This window comes from Heliangelus exortis, chromosome 8 (genome assembly GCF_036169615.1).
Source record: "Heliangelus exortis chromosome 8, bHelExo1.hap1, whole genome shotgun sequence".
NCBI lineage: Eukaryota > Metazoa > Chordata > Aves > Apodiformes > Trochilidae > Heliangelus > Heliangelus exortis.
In genome coordinates, this window is record NC_092429.1 from 19,216,422 (window position 1) to 19,239,686 (window position 23,265).

The 23,265-nt window shown below is 34.9% G+C and overlaps 1 protein-coding gene across 49 annotated transcripts in view; it reads left to right on the forward strand.

Annotated features, from left to right (window-relative positions):
* Nucleotides 1–954: 954 nt before the first annotated feature.
* The window catches only part of LOC139799181 (uncharacterized transmembrane protein DDB_G0289901-like), a 56,797-nt gene continuing 34,486 nt past the window's right edge, over nucleotides 955–23,265 (forward strand). For 48 of the 49 annotated variants that reach the window (XM_071750859.1, XM_071750831.1, XM_071750842.1 and 45 more), the window contains exons 1-16: nucleotides 6,165–6,274; nucleotides 8,965–9,160; nucleotides 11,313–11,449; nucleotides 11,752–11,843; nucleotides 12,876–12,984; nucleotides 13,594–13,620; nucleotides 13,968–14,006; nucleotides 14,835–14,879; nucleotides 16,233–16,274; nucleotides 17,737–17,778; nucleotides 18,193–18,228; nucleotides 19,033–19,068; nucleotides 20,059–20,097; nucleotides 20,721–20,738; nucleotides 21,287–21,322; nucleotides 22,560–22,598. In XM_071750859.1, coding sequence (XP_071606960.1) covers nucleotides 6,245–6,274; nucleotides 8,965–9,160; nucleotides 11,313–11,449; nucleotides 11,752–11,843; nucleotides 12,876–12,984; nucleotides 13,594–13,620; nucleotides 13,968–14,006; nucleotides 14,835–14,879; nucleotides 16,233–16,274; nucleotides 17,737–17,778; nucleotides 18,193–18,228; nucleotides 19,033–19,068; nucleotides 20,059–20,097; nucleotides 20,721–20,738; nucleotides 21,287–21,322; nucleotides 22,560–22,598 — 963 coding nt within the window. In that variant the 5' untranslated portion in view covers nucleotides 6,165–6,244. Of the gene's footprint in view, nucleotides 1,025–6,164; nucleotides 6,275–8,964; nucleotides 9,161–11,312; nucleotides 11,450–11,751; nucleotides 11,844–12,875; nucleotides 12,985–13,593; nucleotides 13,621–13,967; nucleotides 14,007–14,834; nucleotides 14,880–16,232; nucleotides 16,275–17,736; nucleotides 17,779–18,192; nucleotides 18,229–19,032; nucleotides 19,069–20,058; nucleotides 20,098–20,720; nucleotides 20,739–21,286; nucleotides 21,323–22,559; nucleotides 22,599–23,265 lie in introns of those variants that run through there. The other variant, XM_071750835.1, reaches the window with a different exon arrangement.

Below are 23,265 nucleotides of genomic sequence, written 5' to 3' on the forward strand. Positions count from 1 at the left end.
CTAAGACTTTGTCTGGGAAGTGAAGATCTAAAACAAAGCTCAAGTTTGTGCTTTACCAGCAGCAAGAAAAGAACATGATGTGCACTTACATTTTTCATAACACAAAGGCATCACCCAAACTAACTACACCATCTATTCTGATAAAAACACACACTGACGTGCATCACATAAGTGTTTATACATAAAAATGCATTAGAGATTTTGGTTGGAAAGTTACTATGAAATACTTCAGCAAGTGGGTATTAATTTTTTAAGATTTTTCTTGCTATTTTTTACTGTGTTACATACTGTGTACTATATACTTAGAGATTTCCACCTGTAGTATAACAGTGTCTATAGAAGAGGTATTATGCATTTGTGGTTTGTCTGTATGTGTATATATATGTACATGTATACATAAATAGTGTGACATGAATTTTGTGAAACTTCCAGGTGATTTCTACTGTGTAGAGAAGGAAGGCGGAGATTTTCTAGGTGTCAAAGTAAAACTTGAGAGGTTTGTCCTCTGTGTGTTCTGAAAGAAATAATGTGTAATTACTGCACGTTTTATTGGATGGTCTATTTGTGCAGTATTATCCTGCCTGGCTACATAGTTTTAAATTAGGAGAGTCCCTGAGGAGAAATTCCTGGCAGAGGTGAAAATAAAGTAGAATCCTGAAGATAATGAAGAGGTCTAAATGAAACATCAGGAAAGCCTTTAACTGAGGATTTTGTTCAGCCTGACTCTGACCTGGGCTGGTGAAGTTTCTTCGGTCAGGGTTAGGTTGGAAGATGATACTTACAAAATCTTACAGATCTTGGCCTACGCAGAGAAAGGGGATGAGTGAACTTTTCAGGGAGTGTCACTGAGTGCTGACAAGGACTGACGCACACCATGAGTGACAGCAGACTTTCTGTATGACTTTGGCAGAGTCACTTAATCCCTCTGTGACTCGGTTTCCTCATCTGTGAAGTTAGACACAAATAATAATACTTCCCTGCCTTACAAGGAGCTGTAGGGATTACTACATTAGGAGTTGGCAAGGTATGTTCAGAGACAAATGGAAAAGATGCAATAGAAGTGTTTTTATTACTGGAAACCTGCACAATATCAAATGCCTTGTTGATAATATCCTGGAAAAATTAAAAAAACTTACTATTGCTTGGGAGTCTGCTACTACCAAAAACCATGAGCCAGTCATTCCTTTTCTCTTTCCTCTGCTTCCTTTATGTTCCTGTATTCAAATAGTTGTGCACATGATGTTAGGAAAATTAGACAACCTCTCTGCCTATCAAAAATGCATATCATATTATGATGTCTGCTTTTGGCTTCTATGAATTATGAACCCAAGACCCCCCAAAAGCTACAGATACATTCTTTTACCAAGAAACATTCCCTATAGATTGACATAACACTAAGTAATAAGCTTCCTTTGGTTACAGATTCAAAGAAGTGGATCCCAAGTGTTTAAGTTGATGAAGTCCAAAGAAATGTTCACTAGTTTGAGCATCTCTCCCTTGATGCAAGAGACAGAAAGCAACATTTATAAGTTGTAGCTCTGTGTTTATTAATACCAGATCTGTGTGTTGTCTGACCACATAGTGGAGATGTCATGCACATGCAACAACATTTCTCTCAAATGAGCCAAAACCTGATTAGCCTAAGCTGTGAAAATTTTTGAATTGTCAGAAAAGCAAGTTTGAACCAGTCAGTGGCTTGTATCATGTAGCTATGGTATTTTGACCCAGGACTGTTGGCTTGCATTAACTCCACTATACAGGTGAATCCTCTAGGCCATAGTGATTTACAAAGAACCCATGAATGTGTTTCAGCTGTGATTGAAGTATTCTTGATCCATAGATACCAACTGAATACAAAGAGAACTTTTCAGTAATACCAGTAGGTGATGTGCTAGAGAGAACATTTTCCTTCTCTATGACTGTGAAAACAATGAAATTTTTATTGTAAATATTAAGGCTTCCATTTTCTTTTGGACTGTGTATTTCAGTAGTGGGATCCCTCTTCCTATATTGTCTGCCATTCCGTGAACATTTATATTTAGTTGAATCTGACTATAGAGTCTGGTAAAGCACTGACAAGTAGTAGTCACTGTGGTTTGTATGAAGTATTGCACCTGTTTGCAGCCACACCCAAGCACTCACCTTAAAAGCACAGAGGGACAATACTGTTTGTTAGCTTGCACAATGCATGAGATAAGATGATGCAATGTTCATGTATCATTGCTGTTGTATGTGCTGTTCATTTCATGTGTTTCTCCTGAGCAGCACATAAGCATATGGCATCAATAAGCTAGGCACAGTCTTTTTTGTCCACATCTCTACTGCATCAAAAGGGTTAAGTAGAAGTTATCCATTTGATCACTCCCTTTCTACTCTTCTGTAGTCAAGTCAAGCCTTTTTTTTCCCTCACTTATTCTCATGGAAGTCTCCCAGTGACATCAGCTAACTAGGACTTTCGGGGTGTGGAGTACCACACTTACACTACTGTTGGCAGACTTTAAATCAGACAAGAGAAGCACTAATATGAGCAAAGACAAGAAAATAAAGACAACAAGGACTGAAATTTTAAAATATGTGATAAAGCATAATTCTAATTTCTTTTTTTTTGTTTGTTTTGTATTAAAGCATACATTACTGGCTTGCTGAATTATCATATAGTTACACATTTATTGAGAATACATTTAATATATTTCGTTAAAAATGCAAAATATGCTATGTAAATTTTAGATTTTTTAGTAAATTTAGTAAATTTAACTCTTACAATGTACTATTTTATGTAAATATTTTTTTGCAGAACAATGCTGTAATTAGTTACAGCTAGAGCCATTTTGAGCAATAATTCTACTGTATTATATGTTGGTGTGTTTTTAAGAAGGGAATGTAATTGAACATAGGAATTGTAATGTTGCCTTATAAATAAAAAGTGGTGATACTTAGAAGCCTTGGAAACAGGTTATAAATAATGACATTAGTATAAGGCAGAAGAAATACTGGTTTTGAAGGAAAAGTAAACATATCTCATCATATAATCATTATGATACAATTCACATAACCTTTTAAGAATGCTCTCCACAAAATTTAGAAGAGACTGTGTTTCTAAATAACTTCAGTTGAGTACTTTTGAGTTACAAAAAGTATGCTGGAGGATTTCAGCAATGATAACATCCTCTTAATAGCAATAATGCTGTGCACTGAGCAAACCACTTTCCTTCAGAGATGAAATGTAGAATGTTACAGAACTTTCTTATGATTGTCAAAGTAGGTGTCAGAAAAGGAATTTTTTTTATAACATTTCTAGGTATTTTTCTTGGCCTGCTGTCTTTGAGCAAAGAGGAAAGAAAAGGACTGGGAGAGCTTGGGAAGGCAGCGGACACTTAAAAGGAGGCAAGGATGTTCAATAATAATTGCTATCTTTGTCAGAATTATGGAAAATAGTTCTGCTGCAGAGGCCAAGGCTCAGAGGTATATCCATACTGCATTCTGGAAACATCAAAGCAGTTTGATAAAGATAGAAGACCCTGACAAATAAAAGGTCACATCTTTTATTTATATATACATATATATATATATATATATGTTGACATTAGCTGAAGCTTTGCTATGCACTCTAACATCTCCAGTTGCAATGTAAGTTACCAGATCAAAAAGAATTTTTATCTGAGAAGTTGCAGAGAGTAAGCTGAGTGCTGCTGAGAGATATGAAGGCAACTGGGGGTCATAATGTCAGTGAGAAAAAAGGAAATGGGCCACTTGGTCACAACTGGTCTAAACAGCTGGTAGTAGAAACACTGCCACTGTATGCAGTCCTTTATTCAAGAAGGTACTCTTTTGCTTAGGTGAGTATCTGGCTTCCCCTTTTTCCACTATGTAGCCTTTAAAAGTTTTGTGCACTGCCCAGTAGGAATTTCCTTCCTTGCAGTGTTCTGAATTCTGTCCTCTCCCTCATGTTCCCTGGCTTGTTCCTAAGTTTTGGTCAGAGAGCAAAAAAAAAGGTGCCTAAAATCCCCACAGGAATAGGCATTGAAGGTACTCCAGCATCAGGGAAGTCCATGTGCACAGCAGTTTCAGTATGTAGCAAACTTTTTGTAATCATGGTTTCACCAGAGTCAGGAATGCACCACTGACAGTTGGTATTTAATTTATGATCTAAAAATTGTTCTTTCAAGTGTGGAGACCTGGAAAAGATTTTTTTTTTTTTTAACTGGCAATTCTGGAGTACAGGTAAACTAACACTGAATTAATGTCATATATTTGATTAGGTGGAAATACCGTTCCTTTGAAATAAACTGCAAGTAATACATTGTCTAGGAGGTAGGACTGCAGGTTTACAACTCTCACATTGCTCAGCCTTTACTAGCTTATTCAGTGTAGTGTTACAGCCAACATAAGCATATTATTTATCTGTGCTTCTTTGTAACCATAATATTACCAAGATTATAGCAATTAATTGGTTGATATTTACATGTCTGTCTGTCAAACCAAACATTCATGGAGTAGTCTTTGCTTCTAAGAGTGTTCTGGAGTTCTGATCCTTCCAGTTACCCCTCAGTATCTCCTAGCTGATAATGAAGAAGGTCTTGCATATATGCATTTGAAAGATACCATGTATGTGTTTCTAGTGCAATCAGTTGATATTCCCTGACTGTATAATTTGTTTAATTGTATTGCCAGCATGCTATTGTGTTTGTGGTGTGTAGCATGCATTTTCATTGGTATATAATATTGGTATCAATGGTAAGTTTGGTGGTATAGTAAGATAAGGAAGATTATGATCTGTTCCCGAGTGGATAGTAGCATATAGGAATTAAGGTCCTTCATAATGTAATGGTGTCAATAAAATGCTACTCATCAACTAAAGGTGATTAGCTGAAAGAGAATACAGTTAGTTAAATAAGCTAAATCTTAAAAATAGATAATATTCTTAAAATGCTATCAGTGTTTAAAATTTGAAGTAAATTTAAATGCACAAACATCAAGAAGCAGAAGCTTCTTGCTAACAGTTTTTAGTTCATAGATTTCCTGATATCCCTGGTTAAATAGAAATGCCCGTAATATTGTTAAGGTCATTGCATGCATCCCACCAAGGTGACAAAACTGGTGGAAGTCCTGTGAGGAGGAGTTAAAGAATCTGGATTTCTCTGGTTTGGATAAAAGGAGACCAAGGGTGTGACTTCATTGCTCTCTGCAGCTTCCTGAAAGGGGAGGTTGGGGGAGAGGTGCTGCTCTCTTCTCCCTTCTCCTTGGTATCCAGTGATAGGACACATGGGAATATTCCAAAGCTGCACCAGGGGAAGTTTAGACTGAACATTAGGAAGCATTTCTTTTCTAAGAGGATGTTCAAACGTGGCAACAAGCTTCCTAGAGAGGTGGTTGATGCCCCAAGATTGTCAGTGTTTCAGATGCATTTATACAGTGCCTTAATAACATGCTTTAACCTTTGGTCAGCCCTGAACTGATCAGGCAGTTGGACAACACAGATGATCACAGATACCTCCAAAGTAAAACATTTTATTCTATTTGATTCTATTCTATTCAGTTTGATTCTTCGTCCAGCTTTTGAATTTTTTCCCAGTCTTCAGCAGAGACTTTGTGAAATGCTTCTGAAGAGAATAAAAATATAATATAATATAATAATACATTATAATAATAATAATGCAGGTTGGATGCAAGAACCAGATCCTTCCCACAAGGCACCTGAGATAAAACTGCCTCATTAACTCTCTACTCTGAGAAAATGCTTGGCAGTCTAGATGAGTAGAATTTTTCGATGTCTTAACCAGCCTTAAGAAAGGAGTAAAAAAGTGAAAAACTACCAGCAGAATATCTCAAGGTCAAATTAAACAGGCAGGTCACGCTGCTCATGAAATATCAGCAAGACTTCTGTATAGCATAATTCTGTAGATTTAGTGAATGTGCCAGCTTAGGCTAACACCCTTCAGAGGCCTGAGCTATTCCAGATGCCTTGTTAAAGGTCAGAGGGGGCATGATTCACCTGTGAGGAGTGTGTGTTGTCATTGCCCCATCCAGGCTGCGGAGTCCCACCTGCCATGACCTAATTTCCATGCAGAAGCATGGCTGGTCCTGATTGGCCACAATGGCTCCCCACCTCACTGCTGATTGGCTGCACTGGCTCCCCAGCTCACTGCTGATTGGCCAAGCCTCCCACCTCCTCTCTCTCATCTTGCTGGGGCAGCCAGGCTGCCCAGCTGCTGCTCTCCCACACTGACCACGGAGGGACCGGAGGATGCCCACGCACCAGCACTTGGTCGATAAGGTGTGTTGGTGGGGATGTGGTGAGCAGGGTGCTTCCTAGCTGGTGATATTTGTTCTCAAAGGCTAAAGAGCAACTCTGGGTCATTGAAGGTGTTTAGGTGGAAAGAAAAGACAAAAAATACTTATGCAGAATGGGATTAGGAAGAGGTGGACAAGCCTCTGTCTTAAACTCTTGACAGAATGGACTTGCCAGGACTGTGTTTTTCAAATTATATAAATGTATTTAGCATATTAATTAAATACAGTTGTTTTAAAAGTCTTTAAATATACTTTTGTCTCTATTCAGAGGTTTGCCCAAGGCTCTGGAGAAGCAAACCACTAAAGTGTCTCTTCCTGAGTCTACTAGAATTGAACACAGTAGCTAACTAACTAGCACTTGGGGGTTTAATTGTTGGCCTGAAGTCATACTAGACTAAATGAAGAAGAAGATTCCTAAGGTAGCAGCTCAAGTCCTGCAAAAATGAGGTCTATATAGGCTAGTAGGAAGATGTGATTTTTTTCTGTGATAAGAATTAGAATTTTTCCATCAGATGAAGACACTGAAAATACAGCTAATCTTTTATAATTATATCTGATTAGAAGCTAGCAAATAATATTTATTTGCCAGAATTCCCTATGCTTCTATTTTAGAGTTACTGACTTTTAGTTTCCTTTTATTTTTCATGGAGAAGAGGTAAATTTGTGATGCAAAATAACATAATTACATTAGATATCTATTGAAACTTGGAGGTTATTTTCTGTTCCTGAAGTCTAGGCTTGGAATTTTGTAAGATGGAAATATTTCTCTCTTCCTCTCCTAAAACCTGGTTCCAAAGGATGGCATGATTAGACTCTTGGAATAGCTCTTGAACTGCTAAATCAGAGAGCCAGTGCAAAGGGAAGTAATCTCAGCCATGTTTCATCTTGTTTTGCTTGTGTTTCTAGCTCTCTTCCAGCTAGAAAAATAGCAAAGGAGGTTTCAGACTGGTTTTCTTCCCTGACAGAGTTCAGCTCCTATATTCCAGTCCCAGCTGAACTGGTGCTAGGGACTCTGTGCTTTGAAATAGAACATCTAATTACAAACAGATTTTTTTTCATCTCTCCATGAGTCAGACAAAGATTTCAACAACACATAGACTGGTTCATATTAAATCACTGTTTACCACATCTGTTAATATAATAGCATATGCATGCTGTATTTAAAATTTAATTAGATGTGGGTCATGTCAAAATTGTCACAAGAGATTGGATAACCGCACCCAGTGCACTGATACCAAAATGTAATGCTTACCAGGATCCCGTTTAAGTGACGTTTTCATGAGACTTTTGGGAGGGAGTCTTCATCTGCTTTAAAGACTTGATAACTTGCATATACAGCTTTCCTGATTGCTGCACTCACTGGTTGTGACACCATGCAAACCTTCATCATCTTCCTATAGGAAATCTTTCAACACACCCCAGTCACCTGTTTTATTATTTGTCAACTCAGCGACTTCTTTAAAAGTTGTTTAAGTTCAGAGTGCATGGGTGTTTGGAATTGTGTTCCCAAGTTCCTCCCCTGCCCCACCCCTCTTGGTTCCAGATGCTTCTGTTATTTCAACAGCACATATAAAATGGAATGGTCTTACACATCCATGCACAGATTGAGTTACAGAGACAGACGATAGAATCTGTCTCTTACATTGTGTTTGAAATGCTTTAAAAAAATCTCAAATAAATATCTCCATTAATTCTGCTATAGCCTGTTGCATCACACAAGGCAATTCTGCATCAGGTAGCATGAAAAGTAGCATTATTAAATACACTTCTGATTTAACAGTTGGATCAGCATTTTTGTAACTGGAACAGTGAGGCGCTCTTCAGATGTAATGGCCTGAGAAGTTATGTGATTCCATAGCTGAATGTTTAGACTTTGAAGATGGAATACAAAGTGTGGCAATGAGTATCTGAGAATACTCTCGTGAAATTTTTTTCTTGAAAACAGTTTATTATCAGAGTCAGTATTACAAATGAATTATAAAGAAACAGATATTCTTCTGCTGAAAATCCTTGAAGACTGAGCTTCAGTCCTGCCTCAGTTATTTTCATCATTTATTCTTAACCCATGGGAAGCATGAAATAAAAATTTCAACATTTTAAAATGTTTTAGAAGTTCCAAGGAAGTCCTCTGTAAATTCCTTGAGGAAATTAAGATTTTGAAACACTTCTAAGAATTTTCTGACATTTAACAATAGATTCCTTGGTTGTCTATTTGAAGTGGGAATAAGCAAAGAAATCAGAAGAGACCATGCTAGTCGTGGTTATATCTACAAAAAGCATCCCAAGAGACCAAGGACTGTGTTTTAATTCTTGAATAATTGAGGAGCTGAACTAAAGCTGCCCACTCAACAATGAGGAAGTTAATTTAAATCCTTTTCTAGTCGACAGCCATAATGCAGCAGACATGGGTTTTAACGGATTGCTGAAATGTAACCAAGAGAATTAAACTCCCATTAAAAATTCAATATTCTAAAATGCAAATATCTGTGCCATATATCTCACTGTTCTGCCAGTGCTTATGGACATTCTATACTATGATTGTCTCCATCATATGTGACTGCAATGAAAGCCCAGCTTTTCTGTTTCTTACCCTGGAGAAAACTAGGTATTTGTCAAACATGGCAGTTACTAGGAAGACGTTACTGTAAACTATATTGTCTCTTTGTTTTACAGATGAGGAGACATTCCTGGTTTGCATTTTTGTTCTGTGGGATATTTTTGCCTGGAATCCTTGGTTTTCCACAGACAAATACCTCAATTGATTGTGATTCTTTGTTACCAAACTATGAAGCTGCACCACAGACATCTACACCACCGTATATTATTGCTGTATCATTTGATAATTTTGAGCCAGGAAATGAAATCCAAGGTAAATAATCTGAATTACGTAAAATCTTTATCTATGTCTTCTGGAATTTTCTACCAATTTTCATGCAAATTGCCTCATTTTCTTCTCAGTCTAATTAGTTTATTTATTTATTTATTTCAGTCCTCTTCACCCATACCTGGGATATTCATATTTTTTATATGTTCTATATACAAGTATATACATGTATATATTTGTATAATAGAAATATATTATTTCTTTTCTTCTCTCTATCTACTAAATATCTCTTAACTTAACTATGCTTTTTGTATAATTGAAATGGGGCAGCTGGCCAAATTGGACTAATTATCAGTTGCTCTTTAACTTCATATTTGAGTATTTGCTGTTGTATCAGGCTTCTGCAATACAAAGGGGTCCTACTCATTAGATTTTCACATGTGTCATCTTACAGGAAAATAAAAATTCAGGATGCAGTACATGACAACTCAAGAGAGAGACATTTTGAGTCATCCTTCTAAGAGCTGCATCCTAGATTTTATCAAATTGCAGGAGGTGGAGCAGCTGTGGCTTAAACTACCTTTTTATCTTCCTAATCCTAAATTGCTCTTTGGATGGAACTCTTGACAGCCTTGTTTCTCCACACTATGATGACATCTCATGGTGCTGTCACACTTTAAGTGGCTTGACAGTGTTGCGGATTTTTTTCTAGCTATTTGCTAGAAGAAGCATGGAAGTGGGGGTGAATGGTTACCTGCCAAACTTCCATTGGTGTATCTTGGTGGCTAAAAAAAGAGCATTATTCACCAGATTAACTGCTGGAATTCTGTTTAGCTGGAATTCTGTTTTCACTGAACCTGGAAGCATGGATGTGCATGCTTCCATGGTGAGTGATTTGTAGGGAGAAGAATGGAGAAGCGTTTTGGTCCTGTAATAGCTGTTGTTCTTGGAAAAACATGTGTGAACAGCCTCTCCAGGGATGGGAGGGCTGTTTGATTACTGATAGCTGTTTTTAAAACAGTATTGCCATACAGTAAATGATGTATGGATTTAAGTATACACAGTTCTCTGTGAGGTTATGTGTGATTTACCATGACAAAAATCTTGAATCCCAGATGCTACTAGACTTTGGTTTTGGGGTTTTTTTTGTGTGGTTTTTTTTTTTTTTTCCTTCTTGTTATGCTTTTATTTCTTTAGCACTACTTTTCTATTGCTCCAACCTGTAAGCATCCAGTACCTGGTCTTGTGGAGCTGCATTAAGTTGCCCTTCCATTGAGTATATTGCAGCTTCACCTGTGGCACACCATGTGCCAGAACTCTTACTGGTTCACCTGTGCTTGATTTAACACTGCGTTCAAGCTGTTGGAAGTCATTCCTACTGTGAGACCTGTGAACAATCAGTGAATTAGGATCGAAAGTCCATGAGAAATTGGAAGGCAAATTATGCAGATGTTTGGAAATGTTAAATTGTCAAAGTGTGGTTGGTCTTTGCTTTTACTTCTTTGCCATTTCCAGTTTATCTGTCCTTATTTTTAATTACTATACTTGCCTTTGGGCATAAACCATTATTCTGATTTTATTTGTGAAAGTACCTAATAATGACATTGGCATAGTAGATAATTTTTATTATTTAATACACAACACTAGAGAAAAATTATCTAGTTTTTTCTTTTCCAGTTATAATACATACAAGAAAAATATGATTTCACAAATCATCCTTAGACCAGTGTTAATCTTTGCTTTTAAAACAGAGGCAAAATGTAGGACTCTTTCTTCTGTAGCTACTTTGACTTCACAGGTCTAATTAGACAGAATAAATAACCTTTTGGTCAGCAGGGCCATCAGCCAATATTCTTTGTATTCTGAAGATCCATGGTCAGTAAATAGTAATAAGAAAGTTGTCATTTGGTAAAGCAGAATTACTTTTACAATGGTCAGTAAATCATGTATTTCATTTTATTTTACATTTAAGTTCCTCTCCAGTTTTCTTCTTTTTCCTTAATTGAAATTTGCTTGATTATTAATAAAACCTATAATAAATACCAGTGTATTTAATTTTTTTAAAAAAATTTGTTTGGTTGTTTTTTTTCCTGTACAGGCAGTCTTGTGCTTTGGAGTGAGGGAAATAAGTTGTTAAACACCTAAGAGTTTTTCAGTTGTGCATAAAACTTAAATATCTCAATGTCTGTTTTCACAGTGACTCTAGAAGCACTTAAAGATGCTGGTTTTAAAGGATTTAATCTACAAGCTCGAGAAGTAGATGGAGATGTTCCTGTTGGAACTTTTAAAATTACAGATCCAAACACTAAAGGCTTGGAATGTCATAATATGACGGTACGTGTTCAGTCTTTGGAATACTTACTTAATCTTGGTTTGCTTTCAAATACTTCAATCAGAATTGATAGAATAAATGAATATATTTTAATATGGTAAAGCTTGGCATCACTGGAGTTTAAAAAATTAGACTTCCTCAAAAAACCCCATATATCTTCTGTGTGATATGGATCTAATATAGAAGCTACCTGGTATTTTTTGGACATAAATGTTACCTGTTATAGTGGAGAAAGTTCCCCTAAAAATATAGGTAAAGGTAACTGACACATCCTATATGAATACATGTATTTTTTCAATTGCAGAATTCAGCATTAAGTCATGCAAATTCAGAAGTGAAGAAGAGAGTGACAACAGCATGGATTGCTCCACGTGATGTTGGAAATATTCAGTTTATGTAAATAATTTTTTGTGGGTTTTTTCCTGTAAATTTTATTTCTATGGATTATTTTACTGGGGATCTGTGTTGCTGTTTCTGATGTTCTTCCCACAATCATGGGTTTTTTCATAGTCTGTCGTAACTTCCCACTGAGTCCATTAAATAACATGATTTCCATTTCAAGATATAATTATAAAATGTAAACACTGTCCTTCTGATGTTAATATATGTAATAATTTCATAAGCACAGTGGATATTTGTGGATATTAGTGGATATTTGACTAATCAGCTTTTACACTTTGACCTCTTTAGTTACAAGAGCAAAAATAGGAATGTAACTAGCTCCCTGAATAAGTGAAGCTCAGATTCTATTGAGTTTCAGCTTTTCTCATTTCATCAGTGAAAGAATAATAGTCTGATGTTAATGCTTGTAAGATAAATTTAAAAGTGAATTTATGGACTAACCTGCTGAAAACAGAACTAAAAATGACCTTATGTTTAGTGCTACTTCTGAAAATATCATCTCATCTAGCAGAATGCATGCTTGATGTAATGGGAAAATATCTAAATATCTGATAGCTTAGTATTACTTGAAGTGTAGATTTATGATAGGGGCATCTTGGCCTTGCTTTATTAAATCTTGAGTACAAAAAGGGACAAAAGAAAACAAAATACAACACTATGACTACAACTTACTAATGCTATAAATATCAATTCACCATTACAGATATAGATTTTTCAGAGCAGAGAAGAGCTTTAACAATTTTTATGGATATTTGAGCTGATACTCCCCACTGGGCTTGGTGCTACTTCACGTACCATCCATTTCTCCTCTGCTACTTCTAAGCATCTATTTTATTTATCTTCAAAATTATGTTGGATAATAATATTCTAACTGGAAAAGTGTTCTGGAAACTGATGGTGGTTTTCAAAGTTTTCAAACTATATATCTTTAAAATCAAAACAGGGGATTTTCTTAGCTGCAGGTTTATTGTTATTTGTACTGAAATATATGTCAGAAAAATAATTATTCTTTTGGGAATTTTCCAGTGCAACTGTTGTTCAAGATCTCGAGAAATTTTGGGTTGGGATTGAAAGCAAAACTCTCACGACTGTGAGATCTGAGTCAGTAAACGCAACAGGAAAAAGTAAAAGGAAGGTACGTTTGGAGTGTATCTGCATACTAGAAATTAATGTAGTAAATGAAAATATTTCACTAAATTAAAATATATTTTACTTGATACAAGACATAGTTAAAGTAAACATGATTATGAATCTAAGCCAAAATCATCAGATGTTTTCAACATTTTAAACTTCCTAATTCTCTTAATAAATTAATTAGAAAAATAAATATTTTTGCCCCCCACAGAAATAAGAAAACTAATAATGATCTAATTTTCAAACGAACCTATAGCATAATGACAAAATAAAATTGGTTATAAGGAGAATTTTACAGTACTTCTGGTGCTGCTATTAACTGCTTCCCTGGTCCCTGGGCACTATATCTGCATAGCATATCCTTAGAAATTAGTTTGGGTTTTTTTTCCAAGAATTACCCTTATTTTAAACATGATAGTCAGATCAAATCTGATCAAATCTACCATATTTGTTCTTGACTTTAGCAACATTGGTTTATATAAAATTGTGATCTATCCAAGAATGAACACCAGGCTTTTGTCCTTGCTTCAATAAAATTTATTTCCCATAAGGTGTTTTTCTTTCTTAGTAAATAGCTTGTGAATGTTTCTTTTTTTTTCTTTTTCCACAGTTGGTGATAGAATTAGAATGTAGCAAGGTAAGAGCAATTTTTCTTCAATTTCCAAATTTCCGGTTACCTCACTTTATGAATTCCTCTCCTATTGGTCTGCTTGTTTTGTGGTTGTAGCATGAAGATTAGGTTGTAACATTCAAATTACTTTACTACTGAGGTCTCATTTGGGACTACATTTTTATGTGCAGTTTTGAGGATATTTTTAATTATTTAATATCAGTTCTCAAATCTTTGCTACTTTTAGTAAAGTAGCAAACACTGACTTGTTCACTCAGACCCTGGTTGTGAATTCAGGTGATTTTCTGTTTAAAATGATTTGGTAGTTGTGCACCAGTCAATAAGCAGTGACTGGAACCTCTACTTTCTTGCAGCGTGGGGGGACATACTCAGCACAAGGCGGATGCGTCATGGTGAGTTTTCTTTCCCCAAAGACATTGGTGCTGCCAATTGCCCAAGATCCAAAGACTTTGTCAAAAGCTGCTTCTTGTCACATCTTTAGCCCTCATGTCACTCGATTTATTTTTCTTTTTTGCAATTTACTGTGCTTGATTAAAATCATAAACCTTCTAAATGGTTCTCAGCCTTGTTACCATTTTCTCATGAAAGCTTTCTCTGGCTACTCTGCAATTACTTTGTTGGAAGTTTTTCATCTTTTTCTGCCTTCACTTTTTAGTCATACTGCTTGCTTGCTTTTCAAAATCAAAAGCTCTGAAACCTTGCTATTTGCAAATCATGATTTAGATGTGAAATTTAATGTTTTATTGTTTTTTTAAAAAATTCTAGAATTTCTCCTTGGTGATGAAGCCTCCTTTTTTCTTTTTTTCCTCCCAGCAAGTATGCCCTTTATAGTGTCTAGTGATTACATAGTCATATTGGTAAAAAGCTTTTGTCTACTCTCTAATGATCTTGACAGTGTAGATCTCCTCCTCAGTGACGGACATTAAGTGTATGAGGCCAAATAAAAAAGGTGCAAGGAGCAGAATTATGTTAATGTATGCCAGCTGCAGCAGTTAGTGTGTGTGTGTGTGTGTGTATATATATATATATATATATATATATATAATATATCTGGCTTTAAAGATCGCTGAAATAATTTTAATAGCATCAGATGATGGAATTAAGTCACAGAAAGCTACTTAGTATGTTTTCCCCTTAAGTAGATCTTATTTTCCTGAAAATCCCTTGTATAAAAATCAAATTTCTGCAAAACAATAAATAACATTGTCATTTCTTTATAGGCTGGACCTTCCAGTTCCTCTCAGAACACCTATTCAAGCAATAAGGTAAGAGACCCAACTTCCAGCATGTGTAAGTTTCCCTCTAGTAACCTTGAACAACTAAAATTCTGTGCCTGAAAAGTGCTGAGGTGATTTAACACTGTACTGAAATATCACCTCTGCTAGTCAACACAGAATGCCAGACTTAGTCACCTAGCAAACTGTATCTTCAGTACCTGGACTGTATTCAGCTACCTACACTGCATTGAACTCAATAGCTTGCTTTCAATATTAGCTATAAGATAGCTGACTTCACACATTAAGAATTTGTATCAAGCATTAACTTGTATTTTTGAGGGGAAAAAACAACCAAACAAAGCCCCAAACAAAAATCAAGAAAGCAAAAATATTCTATTTTGAGGATTCCTACCTATGTGTGAAAAAGTTTATGCAAACACAGTCTCAAACCGTTTTGTTATTTAGTTTAAACAACATCTGGCATAATGAAAACAAATTTTTCATTATAAACAGTTTTATTGGTTTTGTGATAATAATAAAAGGACTATACTTGTGTTTCTCTGTCTTCTCCACACAAATTTACCAAATTTCTCCAAACTTCACCAGATATTCATGCATACATTAAAATTCCAGTGTAATGTCATTATCACTTTAATATCGGATTATATTTGCAGTAGAAAAGCTGGGGATTTCACTGTTTAGTTAGCACTTATAAACCTATGGGCTATGTATATCTGTATTCCCAGTGATCACTTTCATTTCACTGAAATGTATACTTGATTTTTTGTTAATTATCTCCACTGCTATAATGTGCCTATTTGCACCTCACCTGTCAAGTGCTTTCTGGTATGTGTCCAGTTGCTTGATCTGAGCTTGTCAAGGATGTATTTCATATTAGTGAATATATTTATCAATTACTGATCTGTTAATATTCCATTTGTTCAGTCTTTGCTACCTGTAAGTGGAATTACCAGGCTCTGACAAACACCAGTTATTTTTATTTATCTACTAAATACTGATTTCCTTCATTGTGTTTCTTTCATATGTAGTACAGCCTCTTTTTCTGAGAGTTGAGCTTCTCATCTTGTCACATAACTGCTTGAAGTTACTAATTTTTTTCTGAAATAGAGACTCTTTAGTAAAATAACTTGTGAATTTTGAAAGGTTACATGACCAAAGACAAAGTTATATGATATTTGGATGATGATTTATTTCTAATACTGAATTAGAATTCTTACAGAGAGTTGCCAGTGAACTGGTAACCTCTCTACTTGCTTATCCTGTATTTGCAAGACACATTTGCACACCTCTCATGCCATAAGCAGCAGGGCTCCTCTTTTATTTTTATTGTCTCTTATTCTTTTTTTACATGGAAATAATTGACTTCTGTTTTTATTTCAGAATCCAGTAGTCTACACAATAAGCAAGAGTGGATGTGTCCCTGTAAGTAATTTTTATGTTTACTTTTTTGTTCCACCATAACTGTGTTTATAGAAACTCCTAGCCTTCAACTGCATTATTTATTAGTGCTCATGTAGGAGTTTCTTTAGCAAAAAGATAATAATGAAGAGAACACTAGAAGTTGGGTCCTTTATTCAACAATATGAAGTAGTTTGCAAACTATTAAATAGGAGCTTGTATTTCTGCTATGTAGAATATGAAAAAAAACAAACGACTGGATGTGTTTCTCTTACATTTACATTACACTGTCACAAATTGTCTAATCCCCTCTTCTACCAAGATAAGACTGGTGCAAGCTGGCCTGCATGTTCTAAGTTTTTCTTCCTCTTAGAAGTAATCACAAAGTTATCTACAATAACCAAGGCTATTCCAGTTTTTCATTCTTTCAAGCAGCAAGAACACTTGTGCATTTAGAAATCCTAGATCGGTCAAACCATTCATCCAGAGATAGGTGAAAAATGCAGGAGTTCTCTAATGTGGTGCTGAATAGATCAAAAACTTAGCTGATGAATTTTTATCAAGATGGTGACAAGCTGTAAGGGCTAAAATTGCAGATTTATATCAAATATATATGTATAGATTTCCTTTCAGTATTTATAATGTTTTTCCTTTTTTAATGCAAGGTTACTGTGATTAAACATTTATTCAGTATAAAAATTAAGAAACTTTAAAAAAATGGAAAAGTCAAGTTTACTTTTTCTGTGTCAATGGTTTTTTTGCTTGTATTTTACAGTATAGCAAGTAAACAAAAATAAACCAGACATGTAGTTTTATGGCTAAAGACTACCACTTGACACTTCAAACTAGAAAAAAGAGGATAACTCAGCACCCACATGGACACTCTTTCAAAAAAATTTATAACATTAATTTCACCAGTACTTGTAAGCTACAAAATTCATCAGAGTATCCATGGGTTTCTGCAAACAACAAAATAAGTTTTGGGGTACAATATTGATTATATTAGTAATAAGGGAGATTTCCTTTTAAAAAAGAATTATTATTATTTATTCTTGACCTCTCTTTTGTATTTGATTAACTGCAAATCAAGTTGTTTTGCTTCCAGTTTCTGCTTCCTAATTTTTACATAGATGTGTATGTAGTCATTGTACAGATAGCCTGTTTGAATTACAAGCACTTATATTAAATCCTTGTAATTTACTTCTATCAAAATAATGCTTTGACAGTGTCTTTTTTCAAAGTGTTTCTCAAGTACCACCAGCTAATCACTACTATATAAGGGGCTAGTGTGCCTGGCTCTTACATTTGCATGTTGGTGTTTGTACAGTAATATTGCAGAGTACAACCCTCTCCTTATCATCTATTCTTTACATACTCTAAGGATCATTCAGTATTCAGTACTGAAGGTGTCTAAAGTGTACCTTTTCTTCTTAAGTACTATAGAAGAGAAATAACTGGGGGGTTGTTTGTTTTTGTTTTTTTTCAGGGAGGTACTGCTGGTGTATATGGTCAACAGGCCTGTGGAGATGTAAGATTGTTATATCTGTTATTCCTTATTGTATATTCCTATCTTTAAGTTACCACCTTGTTGCAAATTCCATTTGATTCTCTTCTGCAGAGCTATATTTTTCTTCTGAATATATTCAGAGAAATGGTACTAGCCTGAGATTTTTCTGACACTGAAAAACAAAATTAAAAGGTGTTATGTTTTGACTTGCTTCAAGTGTAATCATTTATGTTATAGGCATTAGAATACTGGATAATTTTTACCATGTTAAACCAAGTTCCATATAATTAAGTGTTTCCCTAGATTTAATTACGTATAGTTCAAATCAGTTCAATTTGAAATATATATCCTCTAGGGAATAAATTGATTAATTCAAGACATAATTGACAAATTATTATATTTTTTAAATAACTTTTCTTTTTTTTTTTTTTCCAGAGTGCATCCTCAGGCAGTGGTCTTAACTATGGTCAGGTAATTCTGGGCTTTCCAACATTTTCATTTTATGGTATTCAGAAACAAAGTGATTGCTGCCAATTTTTATGAAACAATAAAATTGATGGAAGGGAATAAAGGAGGACTGTTTTCAAATTATTAAGTAATAATCTTATCTGGAAACAGCTTTGGATGAGTTACATGTTTAGTTTATGGTGTAATATCAGTTTTTCTAGAAGTTATTTACACTGAAATGTAATTATATTTTTTTTGTAAATGAACACTTTTTTTTTAATGAATCCTGGAGTCAGTGTTTTCTTTGATACTTAATAAGAAATAAAAGTATTTTTGTGATATTCCCTATGCCACTGTGAATGTGGGCCAATGAAATGGAAAGGTTTGCACATTATCTTGTGCTACCTTCAAAATATTTCTACACCTATGGTGCAACCCATTTATTCCAGTTTATGTTCCCACAGCAAGGTTTTTTTTAGTTTTGGGGCAGTGGGTTCTGGGGTTTGTGTTTGTTTCTTTTCTGATAAAGGTAGACTAGCTTAATATTTTTTCCCTACCAATAGAGTACATTTATTATAAACAAACGTCAAATTTTATGCTAGATGAAACATTTCAGCTTTCATAAAGTGCTGCATAAACTTGTAAAATAATTGGATTTTGTAGAAAAAAATTAAAGCAGTTGATTCATTTCAGCTCTTCTTTAGAATCTTATTTTGTTTGATGCTCTAGGGAAATTATGTTAGCTATAACATTCTTGTGGAAAATAGTGCTGTAGTTAATTTATCATACATTAGCCTAAGAAAAAAATGGATTCTGTGTTCCTTACAGTCTGTCCCTTCAGGACCTTCAGATCCCAGTAAGAAGGTAAGCATTTCTTTTCAGTACAAAAGGACAAAAAAAATCTTACAGTAATCACTTGGCATAACTCCTTTATTTCAGTGATACTACAGTTCCTTTTAACACTTAAGATGTTTCAAGATTTTAGTTTAGATTGAGTCTTATGATTGGAATCCACTTGGCTCTGAGATGCCTGATACTAACCAGCTGTGTTGGGATGGCTTTTGCTGATAGCTGACTAAGCGTGTATAAAATAAAACATCATACATGTTTATGGGGATTTGTTTTTTAAAAAATGGGTTAGTGATTGTGATGTAACTAGAATTTTTAAGAGTGCAGATTATGTAGTTATCATTCAGAGGGAGCTGGAAAATGAGTGTGACTCAAACCAAGCGAAATGGATGGAATTCATACTGTTGAATTTGACTCATAATTTTAACATGGACTCTTCCTCACAGTTCTGTCCCCAGGAAGCTCAGGCCTAATAACTGTGGTGTGTTCGGTATCTTTTTTTTTAATAGCTTAGTTTTTAAAACTTGTCCCTGTTTTATGATAGATTTCTTCTATTAGCAACAATTCTCCTCTTCAGTTTTACACTTACAGATTATAAAAACTGTTTTCAGTTTAAAAGAAAAAAAAAATTAAGCCAAATGCGATAGTAGTCTCTTCTACTTAGGCTTTAATGTTTTCTAATCAGAAACTTTTTTCACCCTTTTTTTTAAATAATTCAATATTACATGAAATCCTGCCTCTGCCTCTATACCCAAGCCATTGCATGACCAGGTCTTTTATCTCGTTATACTCTTGCATAAACCATATATACATACATATTCTTCTTTCCTTGGTAATGTGCATTAATAGTTTTAATTAAAATAAAAAAGTCATAATCCATAGCATTATTATCAGTGCTTGTAAATTCAGAGCATTTAGTAGTCTTAATTTTCCAAACCCATTTAACTATTTAAATAAACTGTATAATGGGTGAACAATTTCTCAAATTCTCTAATTTCTCTATAGATTGTGGTCATTCCCAACAGCAACCCTTTTCCTCCTGTGGTAAGTAAGCAGTGTTTCTCTACAATGCTCAGAATTGTGACTCAAAAATCTTACAATCATCTACATCCTTAATTTGACAGAAAGATTGCTGGGGTATGAAGACAACTCTTTGGTAGACAGGGTTTACCCTTGGAGCATAATTATCTTCAGGGAAAGCCAGTAGTAAGATAGCTACAACTTTCATAGTTCTATGATCACTGTTAATACTTGCAAGTGACTAGCTTCAGATTCCAGGTCTCTCAATGCATAGGTTCCAGTGTCATAATGAATTTTGATTTTGTGTTTGTGTTGCAATTTTCTTGTCTAAATTCACTTCCATTCTCATTTTTAAGTTGTTAAATTTCTACTTTTTTTACTTGGAACTCACATAGTGAGTCAAAAGTTATCCTTATGGCCATTAAACTGATTTTGTATGATGTAACATTTGAGATATATTTTTCCCATGTCTAGTTTTTACTCAAAACTGTTTCTCTTTTTAACCTGAATGAAGGTTAGAATGCATTTCTTCTATCCTTTTATACATGTCTTTCACATTTTATTGAGAAGGTCTCCTTTTCTGATGAAATTCTGTTTGAACAAGCCCTTGTGCAAAATAATTAAAGAATGCTTTGTTTCCTTTGCAGCGTCACACCTTCCCCCAGGTAAGCAGACTTTTTTCTTATGATTTCTACAATATAAATACGTTACTTATGGGATCAAAACCATCACTGTCCTTTCACATTTCTCCCTTGTGCCCAAAAATTCAGCAAAAAAGTGACTGGATCAGGAATTGAATTTGTATGTTATATGTGGTGTTATATGTCCAACGCAGATGACAGTGAGACAGGTTGGAGGGTGAAGGTACCTTAAGTTCCCCTGCTACACCTGGAAAAGCCAAGCATGCTGGTGGTGAAAAAAGGGCGTAGGTATAGACTGTGCTCTGCTACTCTCCAGATAAGGTGTAATAAAAACAGATGGAAGTGTAGAAAACTGCTTAGCAGGTTCAGACTGTGTTCCCGGACTTTCAGAGCTGAGGATAAACTAGTTTATACCAGTTAAGAATTTTATACTAGTACGTCACACATACAACCTTTCCCTTTATTCTCTCAAGCAAAATAGTGCAACCTTGTATTGTCATTTTAACTGCATTGCATTTAGCAAGTCAAATTAAATATTTACCAATGTGTTTTGTTTGGTTGTTTTTTTTCAGACTTTGGGAACTACTGGTACTAGGATCATAGTACAGGTAGATATTCTTCCTCATTATACTTGAGTTTGAACTTGAAGCCCTGTCTCAGTAACCTAAATAATTATTCTTCTCTTTGGGAATAATTCAGTATGGATAAGGTGCAGGTATCTTGGATACCCACAAATTAGAGTGGTGGAGTGTAGAGCTTTTCTGTGCTTATAGCAAAGTGGATATTCTGCTTGGTTGATGATTAAAGACCACTGCAGCTTTTTTCTAAGATCAGAAAATATAAAAAACTCTGTGTGTTAATTCCACAGTGTTCTCAAAATTTGCAAATCTTGTATCTCAATTCTCAATCTGCTCAGGAAGGCAGATGGAACTTGAGCTTGAATGTTATGTGACATTAAATATGTCTAAATCATGACCTGCACGGTTCCATATTCATTTAAACAGGCATATTATTTCTGTGTTTGTAATTTTAACCTGCCTGCCTCTCATCCTGGTTTAGGCTTTCCTTTGTTCCTTTATATCACACCAGGACAACAAATTTTCACTTTCACAAAAGATCAGTAGCTTATTACCACAGCTGAAATGTGTCTTGAAAATCATTGCTTTCAAAATGCATAGCATAAAAGTCTTCGATAACTCCTTATGAATGCTGGCAGAGAAGGGAATGAGATTTCCTATTTATTTTATTTCTGAGTTTGAACATGTAGTGTTTTGATTACACAGGTTAAATACTTTCAATGTGTGTGTATAAATAAAACTGCACACATAATGCATGAGCTTCGTGGGCAATGAAAGATTTTCTGCAGTGACTTTTTCTTGTGGTTAAATTCTAACCATGGCTTTTGGCATGGTTATGGTTTTGGTTTTGTTTTGGCAAAGCCTTTGTAAAACATTCATTGTACTTGTTTGTGAAAAAATTAGTCATAATTTGAATATAATTGGATATGAGTTTAATGGTAGTTTGTGTAAGGGCATTTGAAGGGCAGAATAATTTAAACTCTCATTGTGAAATGCCATAGTATGACAAAGCAATGTATTATATGACTGACTTTCATAAAGCAAGTTACATCAGGATGTAGAAACCATTTTAGCAACTTATTTATGATGGATCTTTTCATACTGAAGTATTGAACATTGTAGTGCAGGGAGATGACATAAAATAAGAAAGAGCTCTTTCAGATATTCAAACTTTGTAGTAGATAGAAGGATAGAGTTTTTTCTTGAAATGTCTTGGTATGTAAGCAATTCCTCTTATTATTAATAACCATTTTTTGGTCCTGTGTAGAGTGGACAAAGACAGCAAAGCAGCAGTACTCATTTTCAGGTAAGTGAGCTTGAAAAGGACTACAAATAATTTTGTAGGCTTCACTGAAGCTGGTCCAGAACAACAGGGAAATACATTATTTCCAACATTTTTATAAAGTATCTCACAGCTTGCCCGTAATTGAATAATTGTTTCTCTGATTTTTTTTTTTTCATAAAATTGTTATTTGGTATGGGCATTTCGCTGTTTTTCGTTTGGAATGCTCATAAATCTATTTCCATATTTGGTTGGTTTGAAGTGAAATGACAGAACGAGACCTCTAAAATGTGCCTAGAAGCCATGGCACTGAGAGGAAGGGGTTTTAAGCTCATTATCACACTATAAATACCACATGGTACATTCAGACCCCATTTATTTCAGATCTTAAATTTCCAAAAGATGCAGAGGATAGATGCTTATCCTTACCAAGAACAATGGAGAATAATGACTCTGGACCTATATGCAATGTCTTCCAGAATAAAAAAACCAAAAACATTAAAATCATGCAGCTAAAGCTACTTTTGTGAAAAACAAGAGGGTGAATTTACGGAATGCTAGCACAATGAAAATATAAATTGTTGCAGACTGGGTCATGGGAAAACTCCCAGTATGAAATAAAGAGTTAATATGGTGTCTCTTCAGACTTACTCCTCTTTAAGAAAGAGGGGGAGAAGGATTAAAAAGGGAA